The sequence below is a fragment of the Melospiza georgiana genome, chromosome 3, assembly GCF_028018845.1.
Source record: "Melospiza georgiana isolate bMelGeo1 chromosome 3, bMelGeo1.pri, whole genome shotgun sequence".
NCBI classification, from domain to species: Eukaryota; Metazoa; Chordata; class Aves; order Passeriformes; family Passerellidae; genus Melospiza; species Melospiza georgiana.
Window position 1 is genome coordinate 94828226 of NC_080432.1, and position 26483 is coordinate 94854708.

Sequence of the window (26483 nt, forward strand, 5' to 3'; positions counted from 1 at the left end):
CTTTAAACTAGAGACTTTTAAAGACAGACATGTCTAACACATTGTGAAGCCATGCTCCTGCTGAGAACTGAAATTCCATAATTGAATTTGAATGACATTCTATGATTTCAGGCAAGCAATGTTAATAATTATCTATTAAGAGTAAATTACTCAATTTCAATATAATTTTTATTACAGGAATGTCACAAATAAGATCATTTGTAAATACCTGAAAATCCAAAATTAGAGTTCTCATTAATAATAAAAGTAAGTAGATAAAAGAGGAAAAGTTTGAATTATCAGTATCAGAAATATGAAAGAACTGCAAAGAACTCGTGAGATGCTAAAAATTAAAAAGATCAGATAGCTATTCAGATGCATCATTTTATGAAAAATAAAATCTATTTTTATTTGCCATTCAATACAGGTACATGGACTTCTATTATACTTTTCTGTATACTGTTTTTTTCTTTTAAGGTGCCCTCCCCTGTCTTCTCAGGGATATGATTTGGACAAAAGAAGGACACTTGAATTTTTTCTAGATGAAGTTGGCAGTTATACAGTGGGACTGAGAGTTGCCTGCAGTCTGAGGGAGTGAGACATGAGATTTTTAGTGAAATTTTGTCTCACTGATGTCAATGGGAGTTTTACCCTTAGTTTTAGGGAAAACAGAATGTCACTTTTTGAATAAAATACTAGCATAATTTTCTACAACATGTTCTTTGTTTGCTAATGCACTTTAAATACTATAGGTGCTTCATATTTCCTAATTGTATCTGACATGGGAGAAGGGGTTTTGTTTTGAGCATTGCCTCTACAATTTGACATATACCCTACAAAAACAGCTATAGTTTTAAATGCAGTGATTATTCTCGTAGCTATCAACAGCAGTATTACCTAGCAAATTTAGAATAAAAAGCATACCTGAAGGAAAATCCTTCCAATTCCACTCAGCAACTGAGGCTCTTGCTGTGGGTAATATTTGATGACAGAGTGGTAAGCTTCTACAGCCAGCACATAGTCCTAAGGGTGGAAAGCATACAATCACAATCAGGTATTTAACCTCAGAATACTTCAGCCTTTGAGTCACCTTCTTTGTAAAGACATATTCCAGCAGAATTTAAGTATTTGCAACTTGTCAGTGGGACAGTTATTTCTATCAATCACTATAGGCACTAGTGACTGACTACATTGGTCTTTTCTCAGTTATACTGGAACTGCATACATAGGGGATATTTTTTTTTTCTTTTAAGAGGATCATATTCTTTTTGTAGCTAATAGCCACTAAAACTCTGAACATTTACTCTTTATCTTAGATTATGATTTAGGATGAAAGTCAAGCACCTTCAGTGTGACTGGGGGTATACATACCTGGGAAGTATCTCATGTTCCAAATAAGTGTATAATTTACATGGTTTAACAAACTATATTCCAAAGCTTTGTGAAGTGCCTGTGCACATGCTCTTGTGAAAAACATCACATGACAGAAACTGCAATTCCTGCACATCTTCAGATGACAAACTAACACTACTACCAAGGGCAACAGGACATTTTCTCTTCCTCCACCCAAATTGTTGGGTTTTTTACTGCATTACAAGACATTTTCCGTCCCTTCACCTGAACTGGCTTTCTTACTGCATAAAAGCAGGTAATCTAAATAGAAAATGTATTTGGACCAAAACTAAGTGAGGGGAGGACTGGTTCTGATCTCCAGAAAGCTCTGCAAGGTACATCACACCTGCACAAAGGCCATGCTGGCAGGGGGCAGCATTGAGATATTCCTGCTCAAGATGGAATGCCAGCATAGCCTCCAGCTAAGGACCACTGACACACGATTAAACAAATGGCTCCCGTTTCCCAATGGAAAGAAATTCCCATGTGACTGGTTCCTGCAGTTCAGCCTTTTCATGGTTGAGCTGCAGTAATTCAAGGACCTCAACAGGACATGATTTTCAAAGCCTGGCCACAAGGCCTGGCAGGCAGAGGTGGCAGGCCCTGCCCGTGCTCTGTGCTGACACCGGCTGTGGCTGTAGGAATGTCCACTGGCCCGGGGCTGTGCCAGCTTGGAGAAACGTGAGCAGAGGTGGAGAGCACTCACCTTTGCTTACAAAGGCCAGGCCAAGCAAAGGCTGAGGACTCTCTGTGCTGTAACACTTTAGTGCTTCCCAACAGTCCTGCCCTTCAACTTAGTACAAGAATTGTGGTGGGCATTAGAAAGCAAAGGACAACAGAAAATAACCTTAAAAAACTACACAGACATCTTGGGATACTCTCTGCCCTACCATTAGTCTTAGTCAAATTATAGTACTCATTTAACTTGTTCCTAATGTGATCACAGCTACTGGGAAAGGTTGTTTTTCTTCATCTCCTGCTTGGTTTGAGGAAGCAATGTTCCCCACATGTAATGAATTTCTTTTCCGGAGGATGCACTTAAAAGGAGTAACCCCAGTATCCAGTTCTGAAGTCCTCAGCGCAGGAAACACATGAATGTATTGGAGCAGGTCCAGAGGAGTGCAACAAAATTGGTCAGTGGGTGGAACATTTCTCAGGAAGGAACACAGAGAGTTGGGGTTGTTCAGCCTGGAGAAGAAAAGGCTCTGGGGAGACCTCATTATAGCCTTTCAGTAGCTGAAATGGGCATATATATCAGGGCCTGTTGTGATAGGATAAGGGGTAATGGTTTTAAACTAAAAGAGGTTGATTTAGACTAGATAATAGGAATGAATTTTTTACAATGAGGGCAATGAAACACTAGAAGGGGTTACTCAGAGATACAGAGCATGCTCCATCCCTGGAAACATTTCAGGTCAGATTGGCTGGTGCTCCCAGTAACCCAATCCAGTTCAAGAGGTCCCAGCACATGGCAGGGACAGGTTATTGTAGATGACTTTTAAAGGTCTGTTCTGACTCAAACCATTCTATTTGAAACATTGTTTCATACAAACAAAAAGTCAAGAAAAGTCTTTTGAGTCTGATCTGTATATGAGAGAAATTACATGTCTGTAATAGCAGGAGATGAGATAGGCCAGGAAAGCCCTCTGCAAGACCTTTCTTTTGCAAACAACTTGTATACTGTGGTTATAACGATTAATTCTGAACAATTAATTATTAACATTTAGAGTTTATTACAATTCTAATGTACTATGACAAGTTCACACTTATTACTGGTAATAAAAAGAGTTCAGAGGAAAACCAACATGCCACAAGTATATTTATTTTAATGCTGCTGTATTTATCAATCACAACTCAAATGTGATGAAATTAAAGCAACCATAATTTTTCATAAATTTATGATTTAGGAAAACTTCAATTTTCATTGTAATGTCTCTCAGTAAAGGACTTACTTGATCGTGGAGTACAACTGTGTTAGGCACTCATAAAAAACTTGAAATAGGGACCCTTTGATCTAGCTCTTTAGAGGAATCCCAGTCATGACTGTAGTACCTAGTAATTCTTCCAAGAGTATAATCTACTGAGTCGGAAGGATTGTCTGTGACTGTGATTTTTATCGCTTCAAACATAAAATGTGGTCACTAGAGAAATAATTTTCTTGTATCAAATTCTGTGGTCTAAAGCTGCCCCTTACGCAGTGCTCACTCCTGTGCATACTCTAAGGCTCTGGCTACACAACAAAGATGCACAGCACAACCACAAGGGACTGGGGCTCTGCAATCACATCCCCAACTGATGCAGAAACAACTCCCATGAGCCTGAGACCATGCAGCAAGTGGACAGAAAAGTGCTTCTGCCAGCTTAGTTTGCAGCTCAGCATTAACTGACTGCAGAAAAGCCTCAGCCACAAGAAGCTGCATGAGTGGGCAGTGTTTGCACCATCACAGCAGCACAGGCTCCCTTGTGTACACAGCAGCCAGCCTTGGTAGGAACAAGCAGCCAAGTCTTAGAGGCCCATGCTGCAGGGGCTTCATGGATTTGGCCTAGACAGGCAAAGAAATCCCCCTTTTCTGCGCTCCTCATCCCTATCTCCAACATCATATGCATTACAAGTACAGAAACACTGGCAGCTCCTGAAATGTGAGACTAGAGGTGAACATTAAGAGCCTGTGCACTCTGTGGGTGGTCACTGCCCCCTCTTCCCATACAACAGCACAGCACAGCAAGTCACATCTGTGCTCACCCACCCCATGCCTTCAGTACCTGTCATAGGAATAGGACCCATTTCTTCCAGGAGATGACAAGAGACTAAATTATGTATGTCCAAAGGCACAAACAAGGATGGCTTCAGGATGAAACTGTGAAACATCATCATATCTAGGCTCACTTCTAAATACAACCTCATTCTGTGCTCACCTGTGGATCCCTCGGTGAGTTTAATATGCGTTTATTATTCTCCTCACGCTATGATAAAAGCATTAGGAGATTTCTTGAATATCCTACATGTGATATAGAATACTACTATTCTGTGGTGAGTTATAGAGGCTTCTTCTCTGACAGTTCCTTCTGACAGAGCACATTGTAAAATAGATATTTGGTCTCACTTACTAAAGACTGTTCCCATTCACAGTTTTGCTAATGTGACATAACACAACAAAGATTGTCTCATGGAATGATAAATACAGACCTCCACTGAGAAGTGAAGTCTTGACGTATACAAGGTGTGGTTGTGAGGAGTAAAACATACTCAGTCTTGCCAGTAAAAACCCCAATGACTACAGTTTGTGATCTTAAGACTTAGAGATGGGGCTGACATATTGTCATGGTCTTTAATTAAAAAATATTAAGAACCTTCCAGTTTTCCATATCTTTGTAAAAAAATCCCAAAAGAAGGTTTGAAGTTACACTATTTAGGATATGAATGAGAATTGGCCTATTGTTGTATAACTCAATACCTCTTTTATTATGGAAATTTGGGGCTAACACTACATATACTAGTAAATAGTAAAATAATAGTTAATAGTATATAATAATATATTATTACATTATTATAAAATATAATAGTATATAATGATAGCAAATAGTATAAAACAGTTCTAGAAAGCTACTGGACCTAGTTGCTGGAATGTTTTTTGTAATGCACCACAGTATAACTGTATTTCCCTTCATGGCTACTGCATTACACTTTCTCATATTTCCCTCATCCCAACCTTTAAGTACTTAATTAGAAATAAGCATAAATGATCTTGATGTATAGAATGTTGAGAATAAGTTCAAGAAACCTTAGACTAAAAATCTTAGTTACAAGGAGTTCATAAACACTTTGTTTTGTGGAGAGAGGACAGGGATAACTTATCCTTCCTCTCCATCTAGTGCAGTTGTGGAAGGGTTATGAAGCAGAGATTCACAGTGCTAAGAATCCAGAGAGCTGTACTGCAGCACTCAGGCAAAAGCCAGTCATCCTCCTTTAAATCATACAGGAACCAAAGTCCTCAGGCATCATTCCCTTGTGTCACTAGCACAAGCTGTTACCTCCTTCTTGGTACCATTTTAATTGTATTCTACTCAGATTAAAATCAATTTTAATGCTTCTGTTTTATGAAGGGCAAATTCTACAAAAGCTAACACAACACTGAAGAAAACTAAAAAGCACAAAATGTGCCTTTAATTAGAGTGCATTTATAATATATGTGGAAAATACTTAAGTGTTTATTCCTTAGAGAGAGCAAAGTCTGGTAAGATGATGTCAAAAGTGATTTTACCTCAGATGAAAAGAACTTAAAAAGTTTATAAGACACTTCCATGGTGATTTAGTAAAGTGACAAGCATTTTGCAGATAGACTTTTGAAATGAAACAATGCACATCATCAGCTGTATGTTAAATTAATGTTCCCCTCATGCTGCTATATTCAGCACATGCTTTCATAGTGACATAAGCCCACAGTTCTTGTAAATGGAAGTCTACAGTGAGAGGTTATGTGGCCTTCCCTTCTCCTCCTGCTGTATTTCCACATCTATCCTGAAGTTTCCCCTTATTCACAGGAAACAGGAATGCTGTTTCATATCAGTTGATAAAACTGGGATCCACCATTTCTTTGTTATTTGATTAAGTCAAGTCCAACAATGGTGCACCGAAAGAAGGCAGAACCCAGTTAAGAAAGATAATACAAAGAAAGGGAGATGAGCAGGAAAGAAAGACTGCCTTGAACTACTACCAAACTGTCACTGGTCACACGGACAAAGGGACACAGCAGGCAGAGCTCAGTACCTAGGAAAGATATTCCCAGGGTGTAGGAGACATGACTCATTTCCTGTGTCTGGGTGAACCACTTGGCCTTCACTCTCTACCCCAAAATAAGATAACCCTCTATCTCAAAATTTAAGGAGATGTTTAACTATGAAACAAATGAGACATATTTAAAAAGGAAAAAATCATTATACTACATAAACAGAATTCTTTGATTCATGTAAGTATTGCAGAAAAGATATGACATGAAATAAACCTAATTAAGAATTGAGGCTAACGAATTTAGATTTAAATAGTTATAGGGCAAACATCTAATCAAGGTGGATTTTTTTTTTAATTTTCAAGTGTCAATCCTGACAAGATTGTTCCCTGTTAAATACTACTGTAGTTTTTTTGGCAAAAGAAAGATGTCAGTAAAAGTAAGATGACATGTTTGGGGTTTTTTTTCATACCTAAGTCACACCGTTTTACTTTAATAAATTATTATCATAATCATAATCATCAACTACTTGCCCAAGGTATTCCATCACCTATCAGTACCCGGGGATCAAGCACAGTGCTGCAATATTGTAAATGGTCACTAGATGGCAATAGATGGTGCTGACTTGGAGAATGAAATCGTTTTTTCTTAAATGACACACACTTGAAACACTCGAATAAAAACAAATGCAGTTTTTAAAGTATATGATACAACAGCAAAAAAGGGTGGAACCGTGTTAAATGAATATAACTGATAATGGGAGAACTTACAAAAGTGTGTTTAAAACTAATCTGAATAGATTCATGCTGAATACTCTGGAAGGTGGAGAAGATGACTACAGGACTGCTGCATGTTAGAAGGGTCTGGGGATATTCCTGAAAACTGAAAGACTCACAGGTACTCTATAGCCAATTCACTGAAATGCAAATTTCATATGGAAGTAATTATGCATTAACATGCAATTGTGGGTAATTTGGAAGTTTTTGTGAACCATAAATTTTTAATTCAACAGCTGTGAGATAGGCCCTAAATACAACTGGTCTTAAGAAGTATCTGAGCTGCCATATTTTTGAAATATAATTTCGAAAAAGATGATAATTGGTATTCACAAATGTATTTGTTACTCAAAGAAAATAGCACTAACAAGATCAAACCAGAGAAAGCTGAGAACTGTGTGTGCATGTAGATTTGTGTACACATGAAAAACACATGAGTTAAAAAAGAATTCACAGCAAAAAGTAAAGTGAAGTTTTTGAAAGTATATATACCAGTATTTTTTATTTATATATTCTACTTTGCTTGGGATAGCAGCTCATGCTTTTCTTCACTTGTTTACTGAAAAGGAGAATGATTTAAAAAATGAGCCTATGTCATGTACCTACTTCAAAAGACAAATTGTTTTAATGAACAATTATTTCTATGCAAGACAGAAATGCTCTTATTATAAAATAATCATGAAAATAAATGTGTGTTTCCCCTAATTCCCACAACAAGAATATTCCATTTCAAGTAAAGCTGTATAGATGGCTCTTATATTAAAAAAAAAAACCAAAACAACAAGCCATACTTTTTTGAGGTATTGTAATATTAAGAATGGAGCCTTGTTTGGGAAGTAGCTCAGTAAACATCAGATGATCAGGTCTGGCATGACCTTGGGTAACTGAAGAGCGGGGAGCCAGGAGTGCAAATCTTGGCCTGTGAGGATTCCACTGCTGACATCCCTGCTCCAAGGCTGTTGCTGCTAATTGATTTGTAGAGCACAGTCAGGCTCAGAGTAACAGTCTGCTGCAAGAATGGTGACACCCCTGTTTTCCTGACCACAACAGGATAGGCAGAAGTCGTTTTATTTGTGCTTCCAGAATACAAGGAGCTGAGTGTTGCACCAAACGGAATACAATTGGTTAAAAAATGTAAGGAGGAATCAAGGCAGAAAACCTCAGCAGTGACAGCTAGTCACTTTTGCTTTTATTGCTTTCTCTTCCACCCCTACCCACTAGTGAGGATTTAAACTTGAAAGAAGACATATTACAACTGAGATCAGTTGACAAGGGAGGATGTATTTGGATGTTTTGGATCTCTATCAGCTACAAAAGCTACAGTGTTATTAAACCTCACAAACAGAGCAACATTCCTAGTGCACGTTTGAAAAAGGCAGAGCACATAATTGCTTTTAATTAGAGCATTTAGTTAAGTGTTTGAAAAATTCAATTTAAAAATGCAAATTCTGTATTGTTATTGCATGTTCTCTAGGATGATTTGGGGAGAAATAAGTACAGATATGTTCCCAAAGAACATTACTGCAAATAGCTATCTATTAAATAAGACATTATTAAGGCTAATTAATTCTTCACTAAGCAAAACCTTAATGTACTGTCAGGTAGTCTTCCCTTATCTCTGCACCAGTAATTCACTGGCATTTTCTCTGACATTCTACTCTAGAATATACGGTACCTCTGCAGTTCTGCCACCCACGTACCTTCATCATTAGCAGACAGTTTGCCATGGAGTACATCACCCGGCCCAGACGTGACCTCCACAGCTGAACAGAGGCTGCAAAATAAGAGCAGCTTGTGAATTTGCACAAATAAATTAGAGGTTCTTTCTTGCCATCAATTATTGGTCCTATGAATTACGATTTTGAAAGGTCCCCCTCGTTAACACCACTGGGGTTTAGCCTAGAATTTTTAATCCTCAGCCCTGATGCAGCATCAGAGAATTCTGCATCTCTCCAAGGGAATTGCTCAAGCAGCTCTGGGTACCATAGACAAGGCAACAATGCAGAGCAATAGACAGTCACTCAGCTCTCAGCTCAGGCCAAATATTAAACATCAAAATAAGCCACACATTTTCCAACATCAGAACAAAAGGTGCATAAAAGGATTCAAGAGATAATGAGCAACAGTTTAAAAACATGTAATCGACAGCATTAAATGTGATAAATTAAAAAATCAAACATAGCTAGAATGTCATCTAAGAGCCAAAACATGCAGAGTGAGAAATGTCTGAGTCTGGGACTATTTGTGCTTGCCTCTGGCTGAGAGATATGCTGAAAAAAATCTGCCAAGCTTGTCTGCTTTCCCTATTCTCCTGGAGCTTGCAGGCATTAAAAGCTGCAGCAGATTTCTTCCTTTTGCTTTGCAGACAGACTCCTGATGTTGTAAGAGAACAGTGCACACAGACCGTTATTTTCTCTCATGTTACAGAACCATAGATCAATGCTAGAAATATTTCTCTAATCCTCAAAAATAAACATTAGGACTATTCATTTAGTCCATTTGAAAAATACACGTATCTCAGTCAATCAGCTGTCAAGGTCACTGTAATGATTTGAAAGAGAGTGGGGGGAAGGGAGAAGAGGCTATTTCAATAAAACTCTGATAGCTGAGACCACTCATTTGTATCATTAATGTAGTCACTGATGAAAGCATGGCAGATTACACAGATAATTCTTTCAGCACACAAAGAAATCATTACAAATAAGAAGAGCTTGGTGAAATGCCTATCACCTTTCCTAAAAAGGAAAAATCCTTCCATCCTCTTCAACAATAAAAAAAATCCAACCCATGAATATTTGCAAATTATCTTTGTCAAAAAGAGGGTTATAATGTAGGGTCCAAGACTGAACCCAGTATTTCATCCACTGTACCTTACAATCATTCATTTCTCCTAGCTTTTGTTTTAGAAATTCCCCTGGGACCACACATCCCGAGTGCTACTAATGGAGGCGATACTGCAAACCATGAATAAATACTTCATGACACATTTCCATGACACATTTCCTTTTTTTCTTTCCTTAGGAGAATCTGTAAAATCCTAACATAATTAAATAACTGCCCTTCATTATTTCACTTAAGTAAATATCTCTTTTTTTGCATGTTCTCTTAGTTTGGTCACCACATTCAGTTTTTTAGGACTTAGGTGACAACAAACTAGATGTTGATTCCTACACTGTAAGACATCCAGATTTCATATTAACAATCAGCACCAGCTACAGTTCTCAAAAAAGGACTGCAAAGTAGGCAAACCAGATGTCTTCAGCCTGTGCTATAAACTGAACAGGAACCTGATCTGGAAATTCTGTAGCTCTGTGTGATGAGGCTTCTAAGCACTGAGAAAAGGGGTTAAAAAAAACCTGCAAAGCAGTAAACAAAACCAAAACCCAACAGCAGATCACTGTGTTTTACTGAGATGCCTGAAACACTCTCTGCAGGTCCATGCGGCCATGCTTCTACTCTAAGCATTTGCTTTTCCTTTTTTTCATCAAGGGCTCTGTACTCCACACTGCCATTCGTTTCAATAGGCACTGTGAAGTTACAAAATTGGCATCTTAGAGAATGTGTTACCAGGCAAGTGGTGCAATGCTAAATCTCTCTGCCTGCTGAAAATCTGGCAAATGAGGTGCTCTGTTCGAGGCTAGAGATGCACATCTTAAGTTGATTGGTATTGCACCTTCTTACATCAGCAGCATGGAAATTACATGCTAAGCATAATCCCCATAATGAATTAGGGCTGTCTCCACATAAAGTTAATAAGGTTTGCTTCAGCAAGTCTCAAATGAAAAAAAGCAAACCCATTATCAGCCTCCTGGAGCTCCAAATGCAGAGACGAAGCAGAGAGGGAGCAGCCCTGGCTGACCTCCACAGACAACAGCAGTCAACAGCCTCTGCAAATGTCCCCTGGGCTTTTTGGCAGTCTTAAACCTAGAGGCAGCTGCACAGTAGACAAGTAAAGATCGCTCCAAATTTTCTGTAGCCATGTCCCTTGATAACTACTAGCTGCTGCTTTTCTAACTGTGTCTCCTCCTGAGCCCATCTGAGCTCTGAAGCAGAGAGGAAAAGCAAGGAGCCATGAGTGAAGCAGACTGCAGGACACAGGATTATGATTCAGCTTGTAAAAAGTCCTTGTACCTTAAAGGGGGATAAACACTTTGCTTTTAAAGTTGTAAAAAACAAAAGATGTGGAGATAAGGATGAAAATTCTGGCAGAAAATGTTAACAGGGAGAAGTAAGCAGTAGGAACAGAGGCAAAAAGAATACAAGAGAAAAGAACAGGAACTCATGAAGTGCTGTGTCTAACTTCAATATAAGATTATTTCCATTTTTCCTAAACCTTATGAGAAGAGTTGTAAATGTATTCTTTTGACTATATGTGCAAATATCTTTATGATATATGCTGCTCACATGTGTTCATGTTTTTAGGACGCATTCACAAGGTGAATCAAGTCAGGTACAGTGACATATTAAAGCAACTTTCACATCCAGTCAAATTGAAGAGCAGGTAGAAAAAAAGTTCAAACAGGTCTGCACCCTTCCATACAGACAGTTTAAGGAATTATTTATAACTTTTTTCTGCTATTAACACTATCCAGCCTCTTCTATCTCAGAGCTAGACTTATGCTTTCCATGGGCTCTGTGTGAGTGGTCTCTTAGAAAGAACTTGGTAACATTTCTTAGACTGTTAGCTAAAGGTGAAAGTTTTTTGTTTTCTTGGTGTGCGCATTTTGAACTTGCTAGGCATCACAAGGGGTCCATACAATCCATAGCAATGCCTAAAATGTTTCCTCTTGTGTAATTTTCAAGTATACTCAAGTGACCTCATAAGTATAAATTCTGTAAAAAAAAAAGCTTGTCCTGGACACCCTTCTTTGTGCAGTAATTCGCCCTAAACTATTGAAGCAACATCACTAAGAACAGGAGAAAACATAATTGTATATACAATCATGAAAATGATGACATAGCTCCATATAATCTAAATATTATTCTAAAGAGTGCCTTAGATATTTCAGGAGTCCAAGTACCATGCAGCTACAGTGAGACTCAGCCATCTGTGCAGCAGCACCCTAAGCCACAGTAGCCACTGTATGGTGGTAGCTCAGTCTGAAAAAACTGAGTGGATGGCAGGCATGAGGTTTGAGAGGAGTCAGTCAGCCAAGGCTTAAGATGAAACACCTATCTAGCCGCAACAGCAACACACTTATATATTCATCACTAAGGGATAACAGCCATGTTGTTTCTCCTAAGCAAGAAAAAGAATTGATTGATTGCACAAGTTTGATCAAGGGCAAAACTGTGAAATTAATTCCAGCAAAAAGTAGTACAAAGTGTATCATTTCAGGGGCTGAGTAGGCTATAAGATTAGAAAACTACAGTTTTAACCAGTCTGGGGCAGTCTTGTGAAAACTTCTGGCACACTTAGGCAAGCAATAAAAACACACTGTCCGTGAAAAAAATGTTTAATACCTACCTTGTCTGTTCTCCTGTGTAATGTTAGTCATACTTCCATCTTCAGCTAAGCCTTGTTCCAAATTTTCTAGTATCTGTAGTAATTTTTTAAAGTAGCAACATGAGTTTAAACAGCACTATATATTTAATGCAAATTATCTACAATGGACAGTCTTTGTGTAAACCAATTCATGCAGGAATGCTTCACCTAGGTACAGTTCAAAATTACTGGTTATTACCATAGCTAGATCAATTGCACAAAGTAAGAAAGTCATCATACTGTAGAAGAATGTTAGAGTTCAAATACTTACAGAACATTAAATGCTAACACACTCTGGGGTCATACACATTTTCTTAAGTAAAACAGGAAATATGCTCCATGAGAGAATGAACATTAAATGAAATGACCACTGTGAAAGTCAAAACTGATTTTTTTCAGAGAAGGCCACAGCCTCCTGACTTCTCCCTAAGTATGGGCTTTAGTTTCTTTAGTTTCATGATTTTGTCTTTAATGAAGTACTCCTCTTAGGTCTTACTACAATTTCCTTCTCAAACTTTAGGGATCATTGTTTTTTTTTAAATTTATCGTAGATTTTAATTCATGTAAATTGTTGAGTGAATGAAACATTTGTTGTTTTATTGGAAGAATGGAAATGCATACCTAATGAAGCTTGTGTCTGAAGCACTTTTAAAGTATGCATGCAAGACTCCATTTGAAATACAAGTCAACTTTCCTTTTTCTACTTCCATTACAATTCTCCAAATTCATTTTCCAATTCCCACAGATGTCCCCATTTTTCTTGTTACAGATGTATAACTCTGGTTGTAGAGTAACGCTTGAGATTTCCTTCAAAAAACCACCACTTGCTGTTTCATCAGCCACTGTGGTTACCCAATGAAGGAAACAGAAGGCACTGCCTCTTCTGGGGACTGAGCACACTTCCAAATAAAGAGCTTTCAGCTTCTGGCAGTATAAGAAGCAACTGTCTTTTCCTAAACCAACAAAGTACACTTCAAATCAATAGAGGAAGTCCTCAAAAAAGAAGACTGGTAGAATTAACCTGGCCTTGGAAAGAGTGTTGGCGTTTTCTATAGTGAATCAAGATAATCTGTACCCCCAGAAAGTCATCTCATGCCACCAACTTTAGAAATATTAAACTGGAAGAAATTGCCCTATGAGATACCAAGCCCGTTTCACAGACTAGAGTGAAGTTTTGAAGTTCATAAACTCAGCTACAAAGAACTTAAGAGCAAGGAGAGACACACAATGAATGTAGAACATTTACCACCTGTCAGCTGAGGCAGGCTAATTTTCCTGGTAAGAACTGTTAGGCCATGACAAATCCAAGGTAATATGGTTTACTGTAAGCTTTGGTCAGAGGGCTAGACTGAGCTGCCATACCTCAGATTTTGAAAGGCTATGAGCATACACCAGTAGGTACTGCAGCTTAGCTGACAGGTGGCAATTTATGAGCTGGCAGTGGCATGCCTGCAAGACTGACTCTCAGCCCCACTTTCAAAAGCAGTGCAGCCACCTAGAAATCACTTAGAAATCAAAGTGCCACCTTTCAGTGTTAGATGCTAGTGTGTAATAAGAACCTTGTCAGAAAAAAAACCCACATTCTTCTGTCCCACAAATCCAAACCACTTTATAATATACTTTCTATGGTCTAAAAACCCTGATCTTTCTCTTCCCCTACAAAATATCTAGTGATTTCCTCTCAGGTTCGGTAAGGCCTGACATTCCTACTCTTTAAACGGTATAAATACAATGAGGGGCCTTCATCAAGGCAACATGCGGTCATGTTTAAAAAGACAATGGATTTCTCTGAAAACATTCTCACTAACATAATCAAAAAAAGGAAGAATTAGTTATTAGCATACAATTAGAGTATTACATTAACCATTCTGTGACATTACTTGGGGATATCTAGCTGTGACCTCAAGCTCAACATCATTAAAACAGAGCTTAGTGATAATTTGAGGCTAATTGTTTTATTCCCTAGGTTTATCTCTCTTTTGCCCCTAAGTACAAAAACATCACCTGCAGTTTTCCAGTATTTGGGTATTTCCCCATTTTCCAATAATTGTTTAATAGTAACATTAATGATTCTGACAGCTTCTCAGTGTAAATGATTGCATTTAATCAGTATGAAATATTTAGGTGGCAAACTGTTTATTCTAGCAATATCACACGACATAGCTCTAACCACCCATGTTCCTACTATGAAGAAAAATATGATTGAACACTTCTACCATTTAATTAATCAGTTTTACATATGACCTATGCTTTTTCTTGTTTTGAACCCTTATTGTTATGCACACTAATTAGTTTCACTGGCTAGTATTACTTCACCAAGTCTTCTGTTTCACTCCCTATCTATTATTGCCTGTATGCCAGAATTGCTAATACATGCATACCACCATTCAGCCTTTTTTGGTGCTTCTGGAGCTGTGGCTTTTTGGGTACTCAGACTGGTACAGGGTCATCATAGTTTCTATGAACTTAAAAACATTTGTCAAGACAAATACCCTCTAGACTGAAGTAACATATGAAAACCAGAAAACTTATGTCACGTTAGCCACTAGAAGCTTATCGTAATCAAACCTAAAAGATTGAGAAGTTCAAAGAGACTGAAAAGTTCAAAGAGACTGAGTTCACCAATTTGGGAGTAAAACAGAAGGCCAGGAGATATGGAAGAGTGTGTATGAAAGGGCCAGGGAGGAACATAACTACTCATGAAGGAGAGTGGTAGAACTACAGAAGTTGTGGCTGATGGGCAAATGGCACAAAGTATTTCTGACAAGTTTTGCTGAGGTAACACTTCCAGAGGCCTTTTTAGGAAGAAAGAGTGTTAACCCACTTGCCACTGCTCCACTCACCTGGTAGAAGAGCCCAACTGCTCTAGCAGTTGAGGGATTAGAGTTTAAAAGTGAAATATGCTATGAAATGTGTAAATTTCCAGCTCTCCCTCAAGCATTTAGGGAAGCATAGGTACTTACAGACAAGAAGAGTTTACATTTAGCCTGACAGTTGTCCTTTCCACATTTTGGTCTCCAGCTATGCATTTTTAGCATGTCTTCAGCACTATTAGCACTAAATTGATGATGCCTATGTTTTCAAATGAACACTTGAAAAGAACAAATCGTTTTGTGATTTAAGTTACTATTGTTACTCTTCTTGCCTGGCTGTTCAAAGACGATTTATTTCAAGGCAGACTTAGCGGTGTAACAACTCATTGAGGCAGTTCATATTGGGAAGACCAGCAATAACACAGAGACTGCAACAATTTCACTGGACTCATCTCCCAGCCTATAACACCCATTTGGCATTACAGACAATTTCTTTCCTAAATGTTGTTCATATAGAAGATGCAAAATATCTAAGCAGATCTTGATTAGACACTTGTAGGAATACTGGAAAAGCTAAAACATTATTGCAGGAAAAATATATATGGAAACATATATTCAGGAAAAATTAAAATAACATTTTTCCACCCAACCTCCAATCCTGCTTCAGGTACCAGAGATATGTAAGTAGATGAAGGCTGTAAAGATCAAGTAACCAAAATAAATACCATTCCATCTTTAAATTGAATGGTTAATCTAAAGTTGACTGGTATCTGTAGAATATATACAACAAAAAGCAATAAAGAATTTAGCAGATTAAAATCAAGTATTGTATAGGAAAAAAACCTCACCCCTTCATTAAGAAAGAGAAATTAAATAGAAAGACAAATTTTCTTATGATCAGAATGCACTACCATTAGCCTGCAATAACCTCCCAGGGGATGTGGCCTCAGCACCATAGGCTGGCTCATTAAAAACTACAAAACAACTTTGCATTGCAGAGACAGACTAGGTGAGCTAATAGGTCTTTTCTTTCTTCTAGCTTTTATGACTCTAAGATCATCTCATTTACATAATGATGATTCGTATGCCCTTCTGTAAATACAGATGACCAAAGATTATTTTTCCACTTTTTAAAATAGGGAGGTAAATCACTAGAGGCTTTTGGTTGAAAGCTCCCCAATTAATTCTGTTATAACCCAAATGGTTCCCAAGTGTCACATACAAATATTAAGACTAATGAGTGTACATCCTTTATGCTATTTTCTTGGTTATGCCATGGGTTTTTGTAAGTATTAGAACCATATTCTTGAACATTCCAGTTGAGATTGAGATTATTAGACAAACAACAGAACAGTTCTGATTTTTTTCTATATAAAAATCAGAATATATATAAACAATGTTCTTTTTCAGCCAGCCCTGACTTCAAATGGTTAAATTGCCACCAATTTACAAATGTCTTTAAAAACACAGTTATCTTTACAAGCTGTCCTTTTTCACATTCTTCTTTCTACAGTTGTCCTTGAATTGCTCCAAAAACTAAGGTATTTAATGAATGCAAACAAATGAAATAATCTGGAATGAGGCATCAAGAATAACTGATCAGAAATATTTCCAAGAAGGATGTTTTATTTGTTAGTAGTTATCTATCTATTGTACTTTAAAAAGAAGCATAGCTTGTCCTGGCTGCGTACCATATCCTGCCTCAGAGGAAGCTGTCAGGACCAAAGGGATATTGTTGTCTTTCTTGCTGCAACTGAACACACTAACACAGGGGAAACCTTGCAAACTCAGACACAGGAAGGCAGAGGCAAAGAGGTGACAATCTCTGAACCAACACCAAGTGCAGAGAACAAGAGACTCCTCAGAAGAGCTTTTGGAAGATGTAGAGCCAGCTTTGAAGCAGCTTTCTCCAAGGGTACAAGAGATAACAGAATTCGCAGTGATCCAGGTCACTAGCAATTGATGGACTGAGAACACGAGTAAAGAGACCTGTTCTCCAAGAATTTAGTGGGCAGGGAATTATATATTAATTTGTAACTCTATTTCTATTTCATCTTCTCCACCATATTCTGTTTCCCTTATTTAAACAAATAATCAGCCTAGTTTATGTTCAAACAAAATGTCGTATTGTATTTCAAGCTTCCTTTGTACACTGGATATGCTCTAAGGATATGCACTTGTAGAGAAACATCAGAGGCAGAGCCACCTCAAAGCTGTAGATGAGTTCAAGTTCTTGTAAAGGAGTGTGTGTGTGGGGACAGAGTTAATTTCCTTTTATTTCATTCCTCTACTGACCAGCAATCTTTAACCTGCAGAGAATCATGGCTGATCACACTGTAACTGAGATATGGCCAGATCTAGTCTGCCAGAGAGCTGATGGATGCTCTACTCAGCAGTCACTCCCTCGTTCACATTCAGTTTCGTCTCTTCATTACAAGATTCAGGAACTTAGAAACTAGTTTAGTTTTGGAACCTAGTGGCACCTTCATGACTGAGGGCAGGCAGTGTAGCACTTGCTACCAGATTGCATAAACTCAAGATGTGAAACAGCTGATGTGCTGCAGACTGGGGCAGGCAAATGTTACTGAAATGAAATCCTGCAATAGAGGTGCATGGCATTTACCTAGAAGAACAGAACTATTTCAAATTGAGGACTGTTTATGAAGAAGAGGGCTGGAGAGAATAGCAGGACAGTGATGAGAGGTAACAGCAGTCTTCAAATGCTAAGAAGTACCACTTCTTAGAAGTAGCATTTCTTGGCCAAATTAGATATATTTCTCAACAGTTTCCAAATCAATTCTTTCCAACTTTACAAAAAAAACACCACTTTCACTTCTTATTACCTAAACTATTCAATTTTTCCCCTCATAGTAAGAAGAGCTGGGCTTTTTACAGTAAACATTTGGTTCTCCTACATATTACTGTGTTAGAAGAAAGTTGATTTCACACAATTAATGCCATTACAGCTACACAATTGGCAATAATCAAATCCTTCCACTACCCTATCAAATTATTTTAAGGAGCAAATATAGGAAACTTGCAAGGAATAATGAAAATGAAAAGTAATCGCATGTGTTTATCTTATGTACACTTTGAACTTTCAAGTGTCATAGATAAAGCAAAAATGTTGCATTTCTTCTACAGTTTACCACATTGTAAAATTCATGCTCACTGGTGCATTAGACTACTTGGGAAAGACTTCTGTGAAGAAGAACATTTAAGGGCAAATATTTATGGTTAAGGGTTGCTGGTGTTAGTAGGCAAAGTTAGTGCTCACAACACCATGACTCCAATTTCAGCACTGACAAATCCCATGTTACAATTTAGGCCACAATTTTTTATTATAGCATTTGACAAAACAATACAAAAACCCCAACCAAACACAGCAGGTTGTATTCATATTCCTAAATGACTGTTGTTTCTAAAACCAGTTATTTGGACTATTTCTGAAGGATCAAGGTCATTAACAACTGTTTTCAGCAAGCTGGACACAGCTGAGTGAAGGACAGAAATCTCTCCTACTCGCCCTTAAACACATCTGCTTACTGTGCTCCACATCTTGTCTGGCAAAAGCACAAATGTTGTCCTCTGCTCTACTCAACTGAGCCAGAGCTACCACAGAGAAGAGAAGGATCTCTCTTAAAATGCAAGAGGCACTTCATTACTTTTAATAGCAAATTTCTTATTTTCATCAAGATGAAGTAAAAAATGTCATAATTGAAACTTATTGTTCTTTATAAGGACAGTAAAATTTATTTCTTAAACATTAGGAGATGTTAGTGCCTAGAGATGCTGTTACCTTGGTGCAGATGACCTTCATACTGTGCAGTCTGTCAAGTGACTCCTGAGGATTTCCTAGGTACTGAGGAAGTTCAGCATGCAAAATCCGCATGGAGAAAGGAACCATGGAACCTAGAAATACAATTAATTTTGTTAAGTGTGTTTGCTATAATCAGTTTGTGATTTGCCTATGTTAAAAAAGGTATGTCTCACTAGTGCTTATATCACAAAGACCATTTTGCCTTCAGATCTTTTTCTTCTACTGATGAAAACTGTGAAAGATGAGAAAACAGGAAACTGCTTTTCAGCTACATCATGTGACATATTTAAAACATCTTGAACACAAGTAAACCATAATCAAGATGGCAAGAAGAAGGTGCACCTAACTCAAATTTTCAAAACCAAGTTGTACTGGGAAGTATAATGTTTCATTTAAAATTTCTTCAAACCATTAAAATGAAGGATTAAAAACATGAAGTTTACTTTAGTAGCAGCTACATTTCTACCTGCATTTAATAATTATGTATATTTCACACCCAACGTAGAAGAAATAAGATGAAATTATTGGCCTTCAAAGTATGTCTCAGAAGAGATTTAACCAGGGCATGGAAAACCTCTTGGCATACTTTTGTGTAACTTCTGGTTCATTTAAAACATCAAAGAATAGGGAATTTTAAACAATATTTGAGGAGAAAAAGAAATTAATACTAGTTTATTCCTACCACTACTGTTGTTATTGTTATTATCGGTGTTATTATTAAATTATTATAATTATAATTAGTAGCAGTAGTGCCAATGACCTCATTGTCTATGGTTATGGGCATCCAGGCTGACTTCAGAGGCAGTTTCAGGAGTTTACGTGAACCCAAATGTGTGCAACATCCTGCTTTCAGGTAACTGCATAATTCTGATACACAGACAACAATACCAAACATAAACTGAACACCACCAGTGAAACCAAATCAGAGCTGGCATAATGGGGATATAGGCCTTGCAAAATACCATGCCACCACTGCCTTACGATTTAGCTTTTATATTTTTCAGATACTGTACTGCCTTAGTGTGTAACTCTAAAACTCCATAGCCTGTCAGCTACTGTTCTCCCATTTGATTCAGACAAAACAATTCCTCTCTAGGCCTGAAACTCAAGAAGGACATCTTATTGTCTCAGGCCCCAGGAGATGTAAACAGTGAACTGGGGAGGGGGGGGCAAACTTGGAGTAAATGACTTCATTACCTGAAACTGTAATTGGAGAACTAACCCCTGATAATGGAAATGGACCAAACTTTGTCTGAAAAACTCACAACCATCGTCCATCTGGGGTGTAGCCCCTCAGAGGCCTCTGACTGCCCAAGGTGTACCTATTGAAGGCCTTCAATAAACACCCCCTTTTATTCTCTTAATTTTGTCTAGCCTCTGTTTCAGGTAACCATTCCAAGGCATAACCACATTTCTAATATTTTAATATGTACATTTGCTATACAGATACTCTAAGGAGATTTCTCTCTCAAGTTACCTCTTGCCTCATCTTTTCTCAAAAACAGGACTCAGGAGCTTTCTAAATAGACTTTTGCACCTGTTCTTAACAGGCTTGTATGTCAAAGAGGTAAATGCTATACAAAATGAGTCACTGCCTCTAGACTTTCTTAAAGGTTGACAAAATTTTAATCACAAGACTCACTAATTATGACCTTCACAGTAAGCCACTTATGTCTACATAAATTCTCTTTGCTGATGCTAACTATTCCCGATGGCTTCCCCGACTGCTGAGTTCCTGTAATGGACGCACACCAGTTTCATGCATCATCATATGTGGAAAACACTTTAAGCAAATAAAACCACCTTTGAAGTTCTATTGAGAGACATGCAGAAGTTGATTCAACTGGTCACAAAAGATGTGAAAAATTTTATGTATATATTCAGAATAGTGCCTAGCATGACAGAAGATACACAGTCAGTGTAGGCAGTGAACAACAACAAAAAGAAAGTTGAAAATAATTTAAGAGTAAATTCTGTGCCAAAATATGAGAGAAAAAGTGCTTTGCAGACATGCTGCAAACTGCATTGCAAACCTATGGAAGCAATCTGAACTCCACTGGTTCTATCGTGCTGGGTGACTATACAGCTACATGGTCGTTTAGCCCAAATGAACTTAAAGCAAATTGCATTGTGTTAGGACAAGCTTGGTAATGATGGCTGTTCTCCAGGACTGGAAAACAGAAAAAAATTTTGATTCCATGAGCAAACACCTTGAATGAGACAGAAGAATACTGCGAGTGAAAACCAGGCGCCTTCATATTGTGAAGTCTATCTGAGCATTTAAGATTAAAAGAAAGCACATTTCCAAATTTCATGTGATTTTTTCCCCATTGTCAGCTTAAACCACCTTGCCCCAATTAGTAGGGGCCTCTCCGATGACCAAGTTTTAGTAACTCCACAATCCAACAGTAATCCTGTCAGAAAAAGCAGTGCCTAAAACCAGCTAGTTTGGTGCTGCTCGTTTGGAGAAGGTATTTTTAATTTACTGATGATGCACCTTCTGCTGCAGTCAATGGGATTATAAAAGGGGGAGAAAATTTTGTAAAAAACTGAAAAAAACTGAAGGTTTAGCAACATTTGGTTATGGACTGTGTTGCAGCACTGTCAGTTCAGAACAAGTTTGTATGTTTACATCCTCTTGTAAAATGCAACAAAAAGTCAATTCAATAAACACTCATACAGAAAACTTGAATTAGTTTTCTTTTAATCAGTCAACACACAAATAGACAGGTATTTAATGGAGCACAGATGAAACATCTCACATTAGCAATTTGTAATAACCTTTACATAATGTTTTGTGATAGTTTTTGAGAATTCTGTATTTTGTAAAGTATTGATCTTATGTATTGCTGAATGAAACCACTCTACCACAATCCCTGTGAAAGGAAAGAACAACCCACGACCAATGTACATCATCAGAAGTGGTGTCAGAGGATGTCAGAATGATGAATGACACTCCAGGCCAACTTAAACTCCATAAGAACCTGATTTATTTCCTATTATAACTAAATCCTCAGTTGTAACATGCATTCAGAACTGTATTACTTCAAAATGTACTGTATGGATGTATCATTTCTCAACTGCTTAGTAATTCCTTCATAGCTTGTGACCAAAAAACATTCTAGTGAGATCCTCAGTACATCAAGTGTGGTGACAGATTTCTCAAACAAAACCAGAAAAAAGCTGGCTCAGGGTGCAAGGCTAGTTACTGTAAAGAATTTTCAAACCAAAATTTGTATTACAAGTTCTCACAGGACCACCTAAAACTTTAACATCTGTTTCTTTTCTTTCTTTTTGAAACTCATGACATAAACAGAAGAAATTTTACTGTAAACATCCAGCAAATCCATCCAATCAATGTCTGTTACTTATTGCTCATTAAGTAAGCTACTAACTTTATTTAAAATATCAGAAACACTAGCTCTTTCTGCCCCCTTCTCAGAGTTCTTGTAATCCTTCTGAATAGCAGGATTTTTCTTTTTTTTTGGAGAAAGGACAAAACTGTATACACGCTCTCATACAAAGGTGACAGCTGGAGAAAGGAGAAAAGAAATGTCCTTTTACCACTGATAAGGCTTTCTTACCAGCCCATGTAAACAGCATTGTGAAATTTCAGGTCAAATCAGATGAGTAAATTGCTCATAAAAAACCTGCAGCACTTATTCAAGCCACTCAATCCAAATAAAGACCTTAAATATACTGCTTATAAACTCTTGAGATTTTTGGTTAAGTGCATTTTCCCAGATATGTTCCTGTCTACAAGTAAACTTTTTAGTTAAATTATATGAGGTATGGAAAATGTATCTAATTCAGTTCCTACAGTAAAAGACTGATTTTCTAGTTAAAAAAGGCATAAATTTACTTAGATTTGGTAAAGCTGTCAATGAGTGCTACTTGTTTAAGGTGCTAATACAATTTACATACACTTCTCAAAAAGAAATACATGGCAGTAATAGAAAATAGAAGAGATCTGTTCACCAATGTAATTCTGTAACCGATTAACAGCTGTATTAGGGCTGACAAGAGGTGAGACTTAAAAAAGGCAAAAGATATTTTCAGAAAACAGTGTGATTTTAATTTTACATTATCTGGTTTAACTAGAAAATTTGGAAGAAGTAAATGATGTCTGCTGATGACTCAAATAGATCAATAATAATAGTATTAGGAAGGTCTAAAAGGCAGGTCGTAGAGTTTGGAGCAGAAAATTTAATGAAAAAAGAGATTAGCAGGGAGAAAAAAAAACTATACTTCCCTCAGTAAACACACTTATATTGGGGGGAAAAAAAAGTAAAATTGACTGCACTAACACTCAGCTGTAACAGAAATAATACAGGTGCTGGTTAGACTAAGGATTACATTATCTTGTTGGAAAAGCTTCACCTATTCACTTTGAGGCCACTTAAAGCATTCAGGGAAAGACATATTTCTTTATAACAGGTTTCTATTATGAGTAGGCATACATATCTATTCCTGTGGCATCCCACTAGGGACAAAAAATTTTCTATAAACACTGAATTTATCATAGAATGTCTTTTGCAAAACTACTCAGAACCAAACCCATATACTCTATTACATTTCATTCAGCACTGCATTTAGCAGGGCAACATGTCAAGGAAGTATTTAAAACAATTAGCATATCCTGCAATTAAAATGTTTAGTTAAGAGCATAGGAGAATAGATTTTGCTCCCTACTTCATACTTCCAATTTCTACAGTAATGTCCTTAGACAGTAAAACTATGCCAGCTAAGCTTAGATAATTTCCACAGAAGGCAATACCCTACAATTACTGCTATATATCGAAATTTTATTTTTAATTTAAGCAGGTCTTATTCTAGCTTGGTATTTTACAGTTGACCTCTGTTGCTCCTCTTTGGGGGCTTCATAATAATATACAAAAAATACATAATGGAAAATGATTTAATTTTAAGACAATTTTCTTAGCAATTACTTTCAAATACACTGGAGATTTTTCTTTCAAAGAATGTGATGTTTGATTGTCCCTTTCACATGAATTAATCTCATTCATATGTGTGTGTGTATATATATATATTATCATCATACAAAAGGCAAAAGTAAAAAGTAAAAAAAGATGGAAAATGGACACACTGAAAGCATGGGAGCAGATGGAATAAAGAGCAAGATCAGGTAGAATTTTTTAAGACCACAGATTTCAATTTCTATTTCTTTATGAACAGCTGCACATTTTCATAACTGTCAAAACACAAACATCACCTCATGTCAATCAAATTCGAACTGCAGCCCTGATCTACAGCCCTTTTGGAGCAGAGAAGAATATGCCAATGACCAGCTATTTTATCCTTGAATTTTCTTGCTGCAAACAAGTAACCAGAAATGCTTTCTGATCTGCCTTCTACAGCTTGTTCAACAAATCTTAAATGCCCAAAAGCAACAGAAGAGCAGATTATCAGTTACTGAAAGGACAAAGCAGGATTTTATAACAGTAAAAAAACCCAAACCAAAGCAAAAGAAACATTCATTCCTTCACTGTATTGAGCCTCTGAAAAATCTTTTGCTTTACACTTACATATACATAGAGAGATGTATATGCTTGCCTTTATATGCACAAACATACTTCTACCAAAATTTATAAGATTTTTAAGAGGGATAATGTAGTGAACTCCAAATCCTAGCTTCACTGACTAGAAATTAAAAGTACACTTAAAAATCCCAGTTCAACAGACTAATTTCCAAGGTTTTTTTTATTACCATCAATCCAGAGAGACTGAAGATGAGATAGGAGACTAAATGTTTGTAGCTATTTAATGCAAATGTTTTGAAAATTTTATCTGAAATGACATGCTTGCATATACTTTACAATTTAACTGCACATGACCTAAGAACAGAAACTCTGAATCATGATCTGGTTTTAAAAAGTTTCAAAAATACTTCTTCAGTAATTTGGAGTAACTTGCATTGAAGAAAGGAAAACATAACAGAAAGAATGCAGAAAAACTACAAAAATTGCCCTGCCTCAAAGAGATCACCCTAAATCTTACCTACTGATAACTGTAATAAGGCAGAATTTAGAAATTAGTTACTTGCTCATAGTATTAAGAAATCCTGTGTAAAGCTGATACTGTTTTCAATGAGACTATGTAGCCTTGGAAAAGAAGAATGCATAATTAAGTATTTTAGCAGTATTCTACCCCATTAGGTTATACATACATTTCTGGAACCACAACATTTGAGTGGTATATATTCAAGCTGTATTAGCTGATTTTACAGGTAGACAGTAGCTCTGAAGCAACACAACAGTGAATTTAAAGAGGCAGTGGAGAGGTACACAATCATGACAACAAAATAATGGCTAACCAGTTCCACTAGAGATTTTAATATTTTTACTGCCAACATGAGCTTGAATGAGTAACTCTCCTGAACAACTGCCAAGACTCAATCAGTCTGACATGGGAGTGCTAACTTAAGGCAGTATTGGTGGTAACACATGAGAAAAAACCAGTACTACATGTAACAATATGGTGGAGTACTCTTTTTCTGCTTTCCTGCAAAATTTATTAACAAAGAGGAGTGCACTCTGAGACATAATTTCTTAGCCTGTGCATTTCTTCTCTTATCTTTATTTTTAAATGGTTTATTTCCTTTTCTTTCTCTACCTACCACAATCTTTTATTATTAATCCTTTTATTATATTAATCTTTTTTTCCCACACCACTTTACATTCTGCCACAGTTATCCCACTAACCAAATCTGAGGAAGGTGAAAAAAGGATGATTTATAGCATCATCAGACCCCATAAATTAAAAAAAAGGAAGCTTCAGCCAGCCTGCCTCCTACTGGCATGGACAAGTAGAAGAGAAAAAGGAAAACAGTAAACTCAAAATGGCCAAATGCCACTGCAGAGACATCACATAAAGGAGATAATTTTCCCAATCCAAGTCTGTCCTTATTTATGGCATAGGCTGACATTCAGAAACAGGACCAAGCTTCAGGCAGACGTTGCAACTGTCCTCTGCACTATACACAGCCCAGATTCCTGTAAAATGTGGGCATTAGAGAAATATTAAGTGTTCAATACTAAGTGGATAAGTGTTTTCATAGCTAACACAGTATCCCTGTAGACATAAAACAAGTTTCTCACCACAATTTTTGCTATTTTATAAGCTTACAAAATGTAGTAACAATTATTACAGTTCACCTTAGGCATCAGCACTGAAAACTTGTTAAACAACATGGGTTGGTATGCCAGTTCCAGACCATGTATGACATGATTCCTTTAGAATGACTGGAATTTCAAAACTGAATAAAAGGAACAAATTAAGATCACTGCTTGAGTAACTAAGGACACATTAAAAATTAAATTACACACAAATTTTTTCTATCAATTTTTTCATGTATTTCTGATAAAAATTCTAAATACAGTGGATATTAGTAATGTCATAAAAGTATTAATAGTGAAAAATGCCAAAGCAGTCACACTATTTTATATATAGAGAAAAAATATATTATATATA

At 37.0% G+C, this 26483-nt stretch overlaps 1 protein-coding gene across 3 annotated transcripts in view; it reads right to left on the reverse strand.

Moving 5' to 3' along the window:
• The window catches only part of TRAPPC12 (trafficking protein particle complex subunit 12), a 50343-nt gene that overhangs the window by 6887 nt on the left and 16973 nt on the right, over positions 1 to 26483 (reverse strand). For all 3 annotated transcript variants that reach the window (XM_058019346.1, XM_058019344.1, XM_058019345.1), the window contains exons 6-9: positions 18972 to 19084; positions 12342 to 12414; positions 8575 to 8648; positions 904 to 1002 (exon numbers count right to left, since the gene is read on the reverse strand). In XM_058019346.1, coding sequence (XP_057875329.1) covers positions 904 to 1002; positions 8575 to 8648; positions 12342 to 12414; positions 18972 to 19084 — 359 coding nt within the window. The remainder of the gene's footprint in view (positions 1 to 903; positions 1003 to 8574; positions 8649 to 12341; positions 12415 to 18971; positions 19085 to 26483) is intronic.